Source organism: Oncorhynchus clarkii, chromosome 3 (genome assembly GCF_045791955.1).
Source record: "Oncorhynchus clarkii lewisi isolate Uvic-CL-2024 chromosome 3, UVic_Ocla_1.0, whole genome shotgun sequence".
Taxonomy (NCBI): domain Eukaryota; kingdom Metazoa; phylum Chordata; class Actinopteri; order Salmoniformes; family Salmonidae; genus Oncorhynchus; species Oncorhynchus clarkii.
The window spans coordinates 68460899-68477579 of NC_092149.1; the positions used below are offsets into that span (position 1 = coordinate 68460899).

Here is a 16681-nt window from a genome sequence, read left to right on the forward strand (position 1 = left end):
TCCTCTCTGCTCTCCTCTCTGCTCTCCTCTCTGATCTCCTCTTTCCTCTGCTCTCCTCTCTGCTCTCCTCTCTGCTCTCCTCTCTGATATCCTCTCTGATCTCCTCTCTCCTCTGCTCTCCTCTCTGCTCTCCTCTCTCCTCTCTCCTCTCTGCTCTCCTCTCTGCTCTCCTCTCTGCTCTCCTCTCTCCCCTCTCCTCTCTGCTCTCTTCTCTGCTCTCCTCTCTGCTCTCCTCTCTCCTCTCTGCTCTCCTCTCTCATCTCTCCTCTCTGCTCTCCTCTCTGCTCTCCTCTCTGCTCTCCTCTCTCCTCTCTGCTCTCCTCTCTGCTCTCCTCTCTGATCTCCTCTCTGATCTCCTCTCTCCTCTGATCTCCTCTCTGATCTCCTCTCTCCTCCTCTCTCCTCTCTCCTCTCTCGTCTCTCCTCTCTCCTTTCCTCTCTCCTCTCCTCTCTCCTCTCCTCTCTCCTTTCCTCTCTCCTCTCTCTCCTCCTCTCTCCTCTCTCCTCTCTCCTCCTCTCCTATTCTCTCCTATTCTCTCCTCTCCTCTCTCCTCTCTCCTCTCTGCAGCACCAGAGGGAACTCCGCTTTCTAGCTGTACATCTGAGAATTGGCACAGGACTATTTTGTGCTTGTTGTATGGAGATTCATACAATGACAGGAAACACAAGGAAATCAGGCTAATACAATCAGTTCAGTCAGAATCAGATAGAGGCTGCTTTTCATTTGTGATGAAATTATATTTATGGGAGCTGAAAGGGAGGAAAGTAGAGGGGGAGGAGAGGGGAGAGAGATAAAGGGGGAGGAGAGAGGGAGAGGTAGGGGGAGGAGAGAGGGAGAGGGGGAAGAGAGGGGGAAGAGAGAGGGAGAGAGATGCAGAGGGGGAGAGAGATAGAAGGAGAGAGGGATAGAAGGGAGGAGAGAGAGGGAGAAATAGAGGCGGAGGAGAGAAAGGGAATGGTAGAGGGGGAAGAGAGAGAGGAGAGAGCCGCAGGAGAATTAGTCAATTTGTGTTCTCCAGTCAGTCTCTATCGCTCCTCTCTCCTGGAACCGGTTTGTCTTTTCTTCTGTTCTGGCTGACGGCGTCCTCGTCTGTCACTGTGTCCCCAGCGCCCTGCGATAGACTGTGTTTCTGTGTGGATGGAGTGTGTTTCTGTGTGTGAACACAAGCAGAGCACCGCTGTGTGCAGCCGGGAGAGATAATGTATGTGTGTGTGTATAGGGGATTATTCTATGTGTGTGTGGCCAGGGCCAGCAGAGTCCTGCTTGGCAAACAGACCCACAGCACCTGTCCCCTGAGTCCCCCTCCATCCAACCCCCCTGATCCTTGGGTTCTTCACCCAAGAACATGACAGACAGGCGTGGGCTGCTTCAAAACCATTTCGCCCCATTAAACATTGGCCCCCCTCCAACATGTCTACATGTACCAATCCACCCCCTACCCTCAGCCTACCCACAACCATTAAAACCCTCCCAGTCAGCTGACTATTACAGAAGAAAAGGAGACAATGTACACAATATGGTTTCCAGTAAAGAGTGTATAATTGACATGATATACTGTATGTTCTAGATAGTGATGATATTTACCCAGTAGCAGAGCCTCTCTCTCTGATGTGAGGGCTCCTCTCATGGCTGCTTCACTCCTCCGGTCTCTGCTGCGGTACAGAGTGGTCACACACCCGTTCACTACCTGTAGACACACACACACAAAGCTGTGTTAGTCCTTATAGACGCACAAATGCAATGGGAACTGACACTACTGCTGCTGCTACTTTTGAATAAGGATAATTAGATCCTGAAAGCATGATATCTGCTCCCAGATGGGTATCAGCTTCCACTTCAGTAACTACAGGGGCAGAATCAAGTTCAGTGTGTGTGTGTGTGTGTGTGTGTGTGTGTGTGTGTATGTGTGTGTGTGTGTGTGTGTGTGTGTGTGTGTGTGTGTGTGGAGTATTGTGTGGGTACAGTATAGTGGTGTGTATTGGAGCAGACGGACCTTCTCAGGTGTTTCTCCGTTGTTCCCCTCCACTACATCCCCATTAGTCAGCATCTGAAAACAAGACAGACAGAGAACAAGACAGAAAGAGATCAAGACAGAGACCAACATCAAGTACTGACCATTCACACTGGTAACCCTGGTAACAAGCAGTGGCATAGAGCATGTTCTTAGTAACAGAAGCAGGATCCAGGTAACTGTTGTTTTGCAAAATATATACAAAGGTATGTGGACATACCTTCAAATGAGTGATTTCGGCTATTTCAGCCACACCTGCTGCTGGCTGTTGCATAAAATTGAGCACAAGCCATGCGATCTGTTTGGGGAAGTCAACCCCATCGAACACCTTTGGGATAATTTGGAACGCCGACTGCGAGCCAGGTCTAATCGCCCAACATCAGGGCCCGACCTCACTAATGCTCTTGTGGCTGAATGGAAGCAAGTCCCCACAGCAATGTTCCAACATCTAGTGGAAAGCCATCTGAGAAGAGTGGAGGCTGTTATAGCAGCAAAGGGGGGACCAACTCCATATTAATGCCCATGATTTTGGAATGAGATGTTCGACAAGCAGGTGTGCTTTTGGTCATGTAGTATCTTTAGATTGTATGGAAACAATATATCCTCCCTGGATGTTCATCTATCTTTCTATGTGTTAATCTATTTATCCTCACTAGGTATCCATCTCTCTGATTCCAGCTGAATACACTCTTTCTCCACAGGAGCTTTGTGCTTATTGATGTTCCCATTACCTCAGTCCAATAACAGTCATGCAAGAATAACAGTTAGCATCATCAGATAGAAATCAGAAATGTATTCATCCATCCACTGGTTGTATTATTCTCACTCAAAAGTACAGTGCTTCTGGGGATGCAAAGTGTGTGTGTGCGTGTGTGTGTGTGCGTGCACGTGTATGCGCGTGTGTGTGTGTGTGTGTGTGTGTGTGTGCGTGCACGTGTATGCATGTGTGTGTGTGTGTGTGTGTGTGTGTGTGTCTGTGTGTGTGTGTGTGTGTGTGTGTGTGTGTGTGTGTGTGTGTGTGTGTGTGTGTGTGCGTGCATGTGTATGTGTGTGCGTGCATGTGTATGCATGTGTGTGTGTGTGTGTGCACGTGTATGCGTGTGTGTGTGTGCGTGCACGTGTATGCGTGTGTGTGTGTGACCCCCTACTGAGGGAAAGTGAGAGAAAATGAGAGCCACTTTCATAGAAACACCAATAGAAAGAGATATGGAGGGAGAGAAAGAGAATACTTTAAGAGATAGTTACTGTATAAATGTCAAAATAAATACTAGAATGCCACTACATCAAAACCATGTACCTAACTCCCTCCCATCTAGCTCAGTCATATGAGCCTACACTCTCGTGTGGGTGTGTGTGTGTGCATGTGTACATGTTCTCTCACCTTGTCTCTCAGGGCTAGGACTTCTCCCTGCAGGTATCTGTGCTCGTCTCTAGCCTGCTCCAGCACCACCTCCTTACTCCTCAGCTGCTCCTGCAGACTCAGCAGTTGCTGGGAGGTGAAAGACACATAGAGATAGCGAGACAGTTACACAACAGACCACAACACAGTTAGAGAGACAGTTACACAACAGACCACAACACAGTTTGAGAGAGAGACAGTTACACAACAGACCACAACACAGTTAGAGAGACAGTTACACAACAGACTACAACACAGTTAGAGAGACAGTTACACAACAGACTACAACACAGTTAGAGAGACAGTTACACAACAGACCACAACACAGTTAGAGAGACAGTTACACAACAGACCACAACACAGTTAGAGAGACAGTTACACAACAGACTACAACACAGTTAGAGAGAGAGACAGTTACACAACAGACCACAACACAGTTAGAGAGAGAGACAGTTACACAACAGACCACAACACAGTTAGAGAGAGAGACAGTTACACAACAGACCACAACACAGTTAGAGAGAGAGACAGTTACACAACAGACCACAACACTGGGGCCCCTCATGGGTGTGTACTTAGTCCCCTCCTGTACTCCCTGTTCACCCACGACTGCGTGGCCAAACAATACTCCAACATCATCATTAAGTTTGCTAAAGACACAACAGTGGTAAGCCTGATCACTGACAATGATGAGACCGCCTATAGGAGGAGGTCAGAGAACTGGCAGTGTGGTGCCAGCACAACAATATCTCCCTCAATGTTAGCAAGACAAAGGAGCTGATCCTGGACTACATGAAAAGGTGTCCGAACAGGCCCTCATTAACATCAACCCGGCTGTAGTTGAGCGGGTCGAGAGTTTCAAATTCCTTGGTGTCCACATCACCAACAAACTATCATGGTCCAAACACACCAAGACAGACATGAAGAGGGCTCGACAACACCTTTTCCCCCCCAGGAGACTGAAAAGATTTGGCATGGGTCCCCAGATCCTTAAAAGGTTCTACAGCTGCACCATTGAGAGCATCCTGACCAGTTGCATCACCACCTAGTATGGCAACTGCTCGGCATCTGACCGCAAGGTGCTACAGAGGGTAGTGCGAACAGCCCAGTACATCACTGGGGCCAAGCTTCCTGCCATCCAGGACCTATATACTAGGCGGTGTCAGAGGAAAGCCCATAAAATTGTCAGAGACTCCAGTCACCCAAGTCATAGAATGTTTTCTCTGCTACCGCACAGCAAGCGATACTGGAAAGCCAAGTCTAAGACCAAAAGGCTCCTTAACAGCTTCTACCCCCAAGCCATAAGACTGCTGAACAATTCATCAAATGGCCACCGGACTATTTACATTGACACCCCCCCCCCATTTGTTTTCTACAATGCTGCTACTCTCTGTTTATTATCTATGTATAGTCACTTTACCCCTACCTACACCCCTACCTACATGTACAAATGACCTCAACTACCCCCGCACACTCAACTAACCGGTACCCCCTGTATATAGCCTCGTTACAGTTAGATAGAGAAACAGTTACACAACAGACCACAACACAGTTAGTTAGAGCGACAGTTACACAACAGACCACAACACAGTTAGATAGAGAGACAGTTACACAACAGACCACAACACAGTTAGATAGAGAGACAGTTACACAACAGACCACAACACAGTTTGATAGAGAGACCGTTACACACCAGACCACAACACAGTTAGATAGAGAGACAGTTACACAACAGACCACAACACAGTTAGATAGAGAGACCGTTACACACCAGACCACAACACAGTTAGATAGAGAGACAGTTACACAACAGACCACAACACAGTTAGATAGAGAGACCGTTACACACCAGACCACAACACAGTTAGATAGAGAGACAGTTACACAACAGACCACAACACAGTTAGTTAGAGAGACAGTTACACAACAGACCACAACACAGTTAGATAGAGAGACAGTTACACAACAGACCACAACACAGTTAGATAGAGAGACAGTTACACAACAGACCACAACACAGTTAGATAGAGAGACAGTTACACAACAGACCACAACACAGTTAGATAGAGAGACAGTTACACAACAGACCACAACACAGTTAGATAGAGAGACCGTTACACACCAGACCACAACACAGTTAGATAGAGAGACAGTTACACAACAGACCACAACACAGTTAGATAGAGAGACCGTTACACACCAGACCACAACACAGTTAGATAGAGAGACAGTTACACAACAGACCACAACACAGTTAGATAGAGAGACCGTTACACACCAGACCACAACACAGTTAGATAGAGAGACAGTTACACAACAGACCACAACACAGTTAGTTAGAGAGACAGTTACACAACAGACCACAACACAGTTAGATAGAGAGACAGTTACACAACAGACCACAACACAGTTAGATAGAGAGACAGTTACACAACAGACCACAACACAGTTAGATAGAGAGACCGTTACACACCAGACCACAACACAGTTAGATAGAGAGACAGTTACACAACAGACCACAACACAGTTAGAGAGAGAGAGAGACAGTTACACAACAGACCACAACACAGTTAGAGAGAGAGACCGTTACACACCAGACCACAACACAGTTAGATAGAGAGACAGTTACACAACAGACCACAACACAGTTAGATAGAGAGACCGTTACACACCAGACCACAACACAGTTAGATAGAGAGACAGTTACACAACAGACCACAACACAGTTAGAGAGAGAGAGAGAGACAGTTACACAACAGACCACAACACAGTTAGAGAGAGAGAACCACACAGTGCTGGGAGGACAGAAACAACAGAGAAGATGATGAACACAGAGGTGACACCAGTGGCAGAAGGTGTTAGTGTAGAGTAAGCAGAAACAGCAGTAAGCAGAGATTTGACTGTGTGTTGGTCTGTCTGAGTCAGGTTGTAAAGGGAGGGATTGGGATTGTGGTGGACAGGAGACTCAGAATACATCAGAGTGCTCCTATGTACTTGTGGTATGACCTTTTGCTAGTGAAAGCACTGGTCCAAATACCTGCAGCATGTGATGGCACTGTGTTGTATTTATGCTTTATCAATTACTCAGTGGTGTAAAATATTTAAGTAGTCCTTACAAGTATTTTTACTTAAGTGGTTTTTTGGGGTATCTGTACTTGACTTTACTATTTATATTTTTGACTACTTTTACTTCACTACCTAAAGAAAATAATGTACTTTTTACTCAATACATTTTCCCTGACACCCTAAAGTTACATGATTTGATTTATCTTATTATTATAGAGTCATCTTCAGGCCCAGCCCACATTTTGAATGCTCAGGCAGGACAACAATTCCCCAGGTCGTTGCTGTTTGTAAGGTCTGCTTCCAACTCACACTCTCAAACACCTAGATCCCCTGAACGCAGCTCACTCTCCAACTCACACCCTCAAACACCTAGATCCCCTGAACGCAGCTCACTCTCCAACTCACACTCTCAAACACCTAGATCCCCTGAACGCAGCTCACTCTCCAGCCCACTTTCCAACTCACACCCTCAAACACCTAGATCCTCTGAACGCAGCTCACTCTCCAGCCCACTTTCCAACTCACACCCTCAAACACCTAGATCCCCTGAACGCAGTGCACTCTCCAACTCACACTCTCAAACACATAGATCCCCTGAACGCAGCTCACTCTCCAGATCCCAATCACCTGAATTCTAATCACCTGTTCACACACCTGTATGTCATTATCCCACACTATTTAGTTCAGTTCTTTGCACCCCATTATTATGAGGTGTTGTTTGTTTTGTTACACATGTCTTTCTGAGCGCTGGGTTTCCTGTGATGTACTCCTTCCAGCCAGAAGAGGACTGGCCACCCCACATAGCCTGGTTCCTCTCTAGGTTTCTTCCTAGGTTTCGGCCTTTCTAGGGAGTTTTTCCTAGCCACCGTGCTTCTACACCTGCATTGCTTGCTGTTTGGGGTTTTAGGCTGGGTTTCTGTACAGCACTTTGAGATATCAGCTGATGTACGAAGGGCTATATAAATACATTTGATTTGATTTGCCCCTGGACCCAGCTACCTGCCGCCTCCTGTGGTCCTTTGCAATAAACACCTGCTGCACCCTGTGCTTGAAACCAGTTCTCTGTCTCACCTCGTGTTCATTACACTGTTAATGAAAATGTGTTCTCAGTCAACTTTATCTGGTAAAATAAGGGTAAAATAAAAGCATAGAAATACACCAATCAATATACCGCATTGTCATCACTACTGCCTCTGACCTGGCGGACTCACAGGTGTGAACACAGGTGCAGTATGATACAGGCGTAGATGGTGGAATGTTGTAACTGCTGCATGTTGCTGTAGCAGGTGTGTGTGTGTACCTGTTGCATGTTGTGCATGCTCTGCTGTAGCAGGTGTGTGTGTGTACCTGTTGTATGTTGTGCTTGCTCTGCTGTAGCAGGTGTGTGTGTGTACCTGTTGCATGTTGTGCATGCTCTGCTGTATCAAGTGTGTGTGTGTACCTGTTGCATGTTGTGCATGCTCTGCTGTAGCAGGTGTGTGTGTGTACCTGTTGCATGTTGTGCATGCTCTGCTGCAGCAGGTGTGTGTGTGTGTCGGGGAAGTGTTCAGGGTCGTCAGGGCGGCAAGCCTTGCCTTGCTCCTTCCTCAGCAGCTCCACCTCATTCCTGTAGGCGTCCAGCTGCCAACGCAGAGAGTCATTCTCCTCCCTCAGAGAGGCCCCAGACTGGCCACACACACCTGGAGAGGAGGAGGGGAGAGAGGGTTAGACACAAGACACACACACCTGGAGGGGAGAGAGGGTTAGACACAAGACACACACCTGGGGAGAGAGATTTAGACACAACATACACACACAAATACACATATGCATGCACGCACACACGCACACAAAGACCAGGGATGTTTTCCAATGCCTCGCAAAGATGGGTGCCTATTGGTAGATGGGTCAAAATAAAAAAAAAGCAGACATTGAATATCCCTTTGTGTATGGTTTAGTTATTATATACACTTTGGATGGTGTATCAATACACCCAGTCCCTACAAAGATACAGATGTCCTTCCTAACTCAGTTGCTGAAGAGGAAGGAAACCACTCAGAGATTTCACCATGAGGCCAATTGTGACTTTCAGAGTTACAGAGTTGAATGGTTGTGATTGAAGAAAACTGAAGATGGATCAACAACATTGTAGTTACTCCACAATACTAACCTAAATGACAGAGTGAAAAGAAGGAAGCATTTACAGAATACAAATATTTCTAAAACATGTATCCTGTTTGCAATAAGGCACTAAAGTAAAACTGCTGAATATATGTTCAAGCACTGTGGTGGCTGCATCATGTTATGGGTATCCTTGTCATCGGCAAGTAAATGGAATAGAGCTAAACACAGGCATAACCCTAGAGGAATCCTTTCTGAAGGCACTGTATACTTTAGCAGTCTGGTGATTTATGAGCTACAGTGGTCTGCCATCATTAAAAGGTATAAGTGCTTAGGGGCTAAGGGTTAAGGGGCAAGGGCTTGGGACTATGCCAGGGGTAAGTTTGGGATTGGGCTCGTGCCTGTCCTACCATTTTCCTCCATGCGTATCTTCTTACAGGGGCTCTCATCCGAGTCGTCGTCAGACATCTCCATCTCCTCCTCCCGGCGAATCCCCATGATCTCCTCACTGTGGGCATTCCTCAGCTCCTGTCACATGACAACACAAGGACCCCTCAGTGTCTCAGAACTATACACCCAGCCATATGCCTGTCTAAAAATGGTTTCAACCAGACTGCTCCTGGTAATGTGTTCTAAAATAAAAATGATATAGGTTGTACCTTAAAATGAGTCTGTGGTGGAAGAGAATCAAATTGCCCCTAGACACTGATCTAACATCAGTTTTGTGTTTCACTTCCTGACGGGTTATGGTTAGGATTTCGTTGGATAGGGTAAACTGATCCTAGATCTGCAGTTTGAACAGTTCCTTTTTTCACATGATAAAGAAGGAGGAGCATAGAAAACATCTCATTCTTCCAGCTGCTCTGATAACTAGAAGTGTCTCAGCTGTGAGGCTGTCTAATACCACCACTGTGAAATATCTCCTCAGATAAAGTAAATAAGCTTAGCCAATGACTCAGCTATAGGAGAGTGTGATAGAGTTATGAGAGGAGAAGGGAGAGAGAGAGTAAGGGAGAGAGGTTTAGATGCAGGGATTTGTTAAGTGTGACTGTGAGCACAGAAAGCCTCAGCTGCAGTACTGAACCAGCCAGATCTTTTTCCCTAGAAACTACAGTAGGGCATGAAGACGGAGGGATCCAATGGTGTTAAGATCCATATCTGATCTCATGATTTCTGCAGTGTCCATTATCAGTTCATATTCAAACTGTAATTTCATACTACTGTCATGGAGGATGTTGATACTGACATCAATAGATCATTAATTCACAGCCATTTGTCATTCAGATAATCTATGACGCTTCAGGCTGCAGTGTTACAGTAATTACTTGAACTACTTGAACACTTACCAAGCATACTACTGACCCTTAACAAGGGATTTCACAATTGTGGCATGCTAGCAGACTCACTCCATCGTGTGTACTGTTACTGTGTGTCACTTCTTCCAAAGCAATGCCTTACCTCTGGTTGCTCTGACAATAGACATGGCATGATTCCTTTCTCACTGACTTAGAGACATGTACTGTATGAACAGAGACGTCTTACAGTTTGACTTAGGCTTGGGCGGTATACTGTACTGTATGCGTTTTTTAAATGTTTGGAAATAAATAGCACCCCTTGTGTGCACTGCCGGTAATACCGTATACCCCGGTATGGTACAGGAACAGTATGAAGGCATGAACATCTGGATACCGCCCAACCCTAGTATGAATGGTCACATTAGGTTAACATCTGTCCTGATAACTCTGGCCCCCACAGATAGGCAGCCTCATATACCTGGTCATTACTTTCAATTCACTTCAATACATTGTCACGGTCACCAAATGGCCAAATTAAAACCAATAATCTGATTCAGATCCAGGTTTGTGTTTCTTCAACCAAAAATATCCAGATTCCATGAGATTTATAGGATGTTTTTGTTTAGTTCTAATAAAAGTGATAACTAACATTTATACCATGATATTGTTGAATACTTGTTTCTGATTGGTTTGAAGGGCATTCTAGAGAGTGCCTTATTTCCCTAGAACGCACAGTATAATTGTATGGTATAATCCAATGGCTATGAAGTTCATTCGATTTTCATAATAGCAAGCTAGGATGACGGTTTGGTTAGCTAAGGTAACATGTCTGTTTGCCTGGTTACCAAGGCAACTACTGTAGCTATCTAGCTAGCTAGTGAACTTGCTAGCTAAGTCAGTGGATGTTGTCACATTTCTACTGGCAAATTAATAGATTTCTAGCGCAAATATGTTAATTTATAGCCATGATATAAAAGGGATAATCAACTCAGGGCTCTATGCGTTCTATGGAAAATAATGCAACTCCGTGGAAGGTTAGTTCTACTCCACTAACACGTTGTGGAATACACTTTCCATGTCGTGCACTATTTTTCAGAGAACGCATAGCCTTGATTATCCCTTACGTAATGAATAATCCAGAATGCTGACTCGTTGTATTCCCAATGAATTATTTATCTGTTTTAACCCTGGAAGCTTCTGTTGCCATAGCACCCACTCACACTTTCTAGAAGGTTACATCTGTGCTTGTGTGTGTGTGTGTGTGTGTGTGTTTGTGTGTGTAATAAAATAAACAATTTGGTGGGTGCTTATATTTGTCCTATTTACAAGTGTGAATTGGAAATGTGTTTTTGGCATATCCCAACTCTCCCTCAGAGAGTGGGGTCACAGCCAGGGTCTGCCATAATAAACAGCAACCCTGGAGCAATTATGGTTCAGTACCTTGCTCAAAGGCATAGATTTTTCACCTGGTCGGCTCAGGGATTTGAACATACAACCTTTCGGTTAACTGGCCCAATGATCTAACCGTTAAGCTACCTACCGCCTCTGTGTGAGTGCGTGTGTACGTGCGCGTTTCATCGATGTGAGGAAAAAGTCTACGAATGGCAATGTTGAAGAGAAACACACAGCATCAGAAGATCAGAACAGCATGGCTGGCTGTCCATCTGTCTGTGTATCTGTGAGGCCACAGCAGTCTGTCCATCTGTCTGTGTATCTGTGAGGCCACAGAAGTCTGTCCATCTGTCTGTGTATCTGTGAGGCCACAGCAGTCTGTCCATCTGTCTGTGTATCTGTGAGGCCACAGCAGTCTGTCCATCTGCCTGTGTATCTGTGAGGCCACAGCAGTCTGTCCATCTGTCTGTGTATCTGTGAGGCCACATCTGTCTGTCCATCTGTCTGTGTATCTGTGAGGCCACAGCAGTCTGCAACAACAGCAAAATGAAACACAGTAGGACTCATGTCAACCCGGCTAGAGTGTCTGTCTGTTAACCTGTCCTGAGGAGTCCAAACATGACAAGGAATAAGGGGGTAAGGAGAGTGTACCAACCTCACACTGCTTTCTCCAAATGTCTATGTTCTTGCGCTGCGCTTTAGAGAAATGGTCCCATGCCTTCTGCCTGGAGGCAGCGGTGAACACAGCCGTGATCTGCTCGACTTGGGGTGAACAGGGGAGTCAAGACAAGACAAGGCTTTATGTAGAGCTTAGATCCTACTGCACCACCCAGGCACAACAGCACACAGAGGAGACACTAGGGAGCTTCATTCTGCCAGCCTGGGTTAGTAGACCCCATTACATTTACCTGTACCACCCACCAACATATCATCGCTGTGGGATGAAAGCTTCTTATCTCCAAAACAGAAACGTTTCAGGAAATGTAAAAAGACGTCCATATTTTGTCATTAAAGTTGGAATCTCATTTAGATGAAACGTCTCCAAGGGTCGGCCTAGGTACATTTGTTATTGTTTTTGTTTATTAAAGGAAGAAAGGAGCTTTCGGCCTCTTGGTAAAAAATATCGTTGTACATACTCTGCTGTTCTATCATGCAATGAAAAAAAAGTGTTTGTTGTTTAAGGTAACGTCTTTGTTGTCGTAATATGGCAGAAGGACGTGGCAGTTTCACCGCTATGGATGCCAGCTTTAACTAACATACAATTATGAAACTTCAGAAGCTATTTTCAATACATTTTCTTGGTCATAGAGTCATTGGAAATAATTGAGTCACAAGGTTTTCATCTGACAGCGACGATATTGAGAATCATTGGGTGGGTTGTGATTTTGACACATTGTTTTTGTTGGTTTGTAGGGTCTGATATGGTTAAATGCTGCTCATTGTATTACCTGGTGACTCCTCCCCAGTGCTGAACAGTACTTACATTTCATACCTGCTGATTCAGTTCCATCAGGACTGTCAAAGACAACATTCTACAATACTACATGTTTTCATGGATAGAGTACGTCTAGACATACTATTGAACTTACATAAAATGTGTCTCGTTTAATTTGTCCTGAATCATTCAGAACTCTTTTAGGAAGTTATGGCAGTCATCACCATCCTTTCCACCAGTAGAAGGTTGTCTTTAAAGTGTTGCTCTGTTCTAACTGCATACTGTCATGTTCCTCTTCAGTAAACAACAGGGGGTTTAAAAAGTGTCACTATTACTACTGGACATGTGCACTGTGACCACATCAACATTAAAACTACACCCCCTCATCATCCCCTCTTCTGGTGATTCTGGATCTCTGCACTGTCCATATTAAAGCAGCACCAGAGGACTATAAGGCTCTGTTTTATTACCGGTGTAGAACACAACAAATACCATTCAAAATAGGACCATGTAAACAGTCATAAGACGTTGATGAATCTTGTTTTCATCTCATTGTCTTTCCAGATTCCATTTAATATCATTTCAATATCAGTCCGTACTGTACATTGACATTGTTTGAGAGTGCCTGCTGGAGGGATACAGTTCTACGATGCCTACCTGGGAGTTAGGTAGATCAGCTGGTCCTCTCCTGTAGAAAGCTCAGGACACTGTACTGTACTTACCTTTGTCTGGGCTCTGACCTCTGTCATCCTCCCTAACTACTGGCTTATCACTGTACAGCTGTATAGAACAACTGGTCTTTAGTGCTTTGTGAGGGGAACTGTAGTACACTGTGTCTGGGATGGGTTTATGGGAATAAAGTGTCACAGTTAGTGTATAGTGTGTCTAGTTAGATGCTTACACTGAGTCAATATGGCCAGCAGGGCATTTTTAAACGTCTCCTTGGCTAGCTCCATCTCCTCCTCGTGCTGGGCCTTCTCACTCATCAGCCTCCGGACGTGGCTATTGGCCGACTGGATCATAGAATAGAAGTTATTGGCCGACCGCCGGTTGACCTCACCACGGTCGATCCACGTGAACAGGACTGCAGTCGCCTCACTGAACTTATGGTCATCTGGAGGAGGATGATGGAGGAGAGCGAGAGGAGAGTATTTAGGGTGAGGTTTTTAAACCGTGAAGCTGAAAGCCTGTGAAACTGTACATTGGTATTCCTTGAAATAAACTACACTGAACAAAAATATAAATGCAACATGCAACAATTTCAAAGATTTTACTGAGCTACAGTTCATATAAGGAAATCAGTCAATTGAAATAAGTTCATTAGTCCCTAATCGATGAATTTCACATGACGGAGAATATAGATATGCATCTGTTGGTCACCGATACCTCAAAAAAAAGGTAGGAGCGTGGATCAGAAAACCAGTTGGTATCTGCTGTAACTATCATTTACCTCCTGCAGCGCGACATATCTCCTCCACATAGAGTTGATCAGGATGTTGTATTGTGGCCTGTGGAATGTTGTCCCTCTCCTCTTCAATGGCTGTGCGAAGTTGCTGGATATTGGCGGGAACTGGAACATGCTGTCGTGCACGTTGATCCAGAGCATCTCAAACATGCTCAATAGGTGACATGTCTGGTGAGTATGCAGGCCATGGAAGAACTGGGAAATGTTCAGCTTCCAGGAATTGTTTAAAGATCTTTGTGACATGGGGCCGTGCATTATCATGCTGAAACATGAGGTTATGGCGGCGGATGAATGGCACAACAATTGGCCTCAGGATCTCATCACGTTATATCTGTGCATTCAACTTGCCATCAATAAAATGCAATTGTATTCGTTGTCCGTAGCTTATGCCTGCCCATAACACAACATTAACATCAGCTCACCACTTTCCCATACGACGCCATACACTCTGTCTGCCATCTGCCTGGTACAGTTGAAACAGGTGTTCATCTGTTAGAGCACACTTCTCCAGCGTGCCAGTGGCCATCAAATGTGAGCATTTGCCAACTGAAGTTGGTTACGACCCGGGTGAGGATGACGAGCACACAGATGATCTTCCTTGAGATGGTTTCTGACAGGTGGCTGGTCTCAGACGATCCCGTAGGTGATGAAGCCGGATGTGGAGGTCCTGGGTTGAAGTGGTTACACGTAATCTGTGGTTATGAGGCCGGTTGGACGTACTGCCAAATTCTCTAAAACGACGTTGGAGGTGGTTTATGGTAGAGAAATGAACATTGAATTATCTGGCAACAGCTCTGGTGGCCATTCCTGCAGTCAGCATGCCAATTGTATGACAAAACTGCACATTTTAGAGTGGCCTTTTTATTCCCAGCACAAGGTACACCTGTGTAATGATCATGCTGTTTAATCAGCTCGTTGATATGCCACACCTGTCAAGTGGATGGATTATCTTGGCAAAGTAGAAATGGTCACGCACAGGGAGGTTAACAAATTTGTGCACAAAAATACGCTTTTTGTGTGTATGAAACCTTTTATCTTGTTTGAAACCTTTTATTATATTTCAGCTCATGAAACACTTTACATGTTGCGTTTATATTTTTATTCAGTGTATACTGCCATGTATATTTCTCATTATATTTCTCTTTCCTTCATGCTTCAGTGCACAGGAACAGAACAGCATGGGGAGATTAACTAGCAGACTGTTTCATATCTTCTGAGTGTCTTTGGATGAGACAGTCTTCTGTGCATTTATAGGTTTGAATCAACAGAAACTTGTCGTTGAGTGAGCATAGCCTCTTTAGCGGTCCGTGTCTCGGTGGGCCTTTGTTGAGCGTATTCTTCACATTTGAATAATAATTGAAAAGTGCCACAGAGCCGCGTCCGATCACATAGCTCGGAGTGAATTAGAAATGGTTTAATGAGCTCAATACCCACTGCAACACGACCTGAGAGCACACTGTCGCTTGGTTGAAAACACTTTTCACTGCACAGCTCTAGTACTATTCAAAAGAGGCAGCAGAGTGCAATCATACAATCATATTATAGAGCAGTCACATGAAGGTATTGCGGGCCAGCACAACACAGGGAATAATGGAAGTCTATTTCCCAGCCTTTTCAATGAATAATCAAAGCAAAACATCTCTCTGTGTTTGGCTATGTGTAATGAAAACCTTCTTGGAGAACTAAACATCTCTATAGTAATAGCCAGTGGTGTAGTGGAGGGTAAACCTTTCTTTATTTTGTGCAAGCGTTTACCCACCCATCGCTTGATAGGTGTGTGACACAGACTCACACACATATAAACACACACACACTCTTGCTCGCCCTCTTCGCTCCCCTCCTCTCTCTCTGCCATCTGTTGTGACGAACAGTCAGGCAGTCTCTAGTGCTGCAGCCTCAGTGTAAAGGCTATAAGCGTCCCTTCATAGAAGCAGCTGTATGTGAGTTGAGAGAGAGACAGAGTAATGCACTGTAATGTGGTAATGAATATGATTAAGGTATTTACCCAGCTGAGAATGTAAAAGCATTAACCAGAGGCTGTTTGAATGAATATGATTATGGAGAAACAGGACACTTTCAAACACCGCTCTGAACAGAGAGCAGAGACAGTGGAACAGGGGGACAAGGAGGATCGCACAGAAAGAGAGAAAGAGAAAAGCAATATGAGCAGGAAAGCCCAGAATTGGAAAATAAATAATGCATCAGCGATGGGAATGAGGAGACAGGACGACACACATTTCCCACCAGCGTGATGAAGAAATCTAGGAATTGGGAGCACCAGGGAATGTGATGAAGGGAAGGGAGGGGTGTCCAATAAGGGGAGCATGACATCTCCCAACCCTGACCCAATACATTATCCTACGCTTCATTGAGAGATGATAGACGAAGAGACTCTGCTTGTATCAATGTGACTCCTCCAAAAGTTAATGTGACATGTCTGTTCTTACTGCCAAAGGAAAATGAAAGGGAGAGAGGGAGACAGAGGAGGGAATTTTGATGAGGTGTTGTGATGCAGTT

General features: G+C 45.0%; 1 protein-coding gene across 2 annotated transcripts in view; it reads right to left on the reverse strand.

Annotated features, from left to right (window-relative positions):
• The window catches only part of LOC139406092 (ecto-NOX disulfide-thiol exchanger 1-like), a 40421-nt gene that overhangs the window by 4722 nt on the left and 19018 nt on the right, over positions 1–16681 (reverse strand). The window contains exons 6-13 of one of the 2 annotated variants that reach the window (XM_071148560.1): positions 13601–13813; positions 11920–12026; positions 8988–9105; positions 7966–8156; positions 3394–3501; positions 1995–2048; positions 1586–1688; positions 519–750 (exon numbers count right to left, since the gene is read on the reverse strand). In XM_071148560.1, the coding sequence (XP_071004661.1) occupies positions 674–750; positions 1586–1688; positions 1995–2048; positions 3394–3501; positions 7966–8156; positions 8988–9105; positions 11920–12026; positions 13601–13813 (971 nt within the window). In that variant the 3' untranslated portion in view covers positions 519–673. Of the gene's footprint in view, positions 1–518; positions 751–1585; positions 1689–1994; positions 2049–3393; positions 3502–7965; positions 8157–8987; positions 9106–11919; positions 12027–13600; positions 13814–16681 lie in introns of those variants that run through there. The other variant, XM_071148559.1, reaches the window with a different exon arrangement.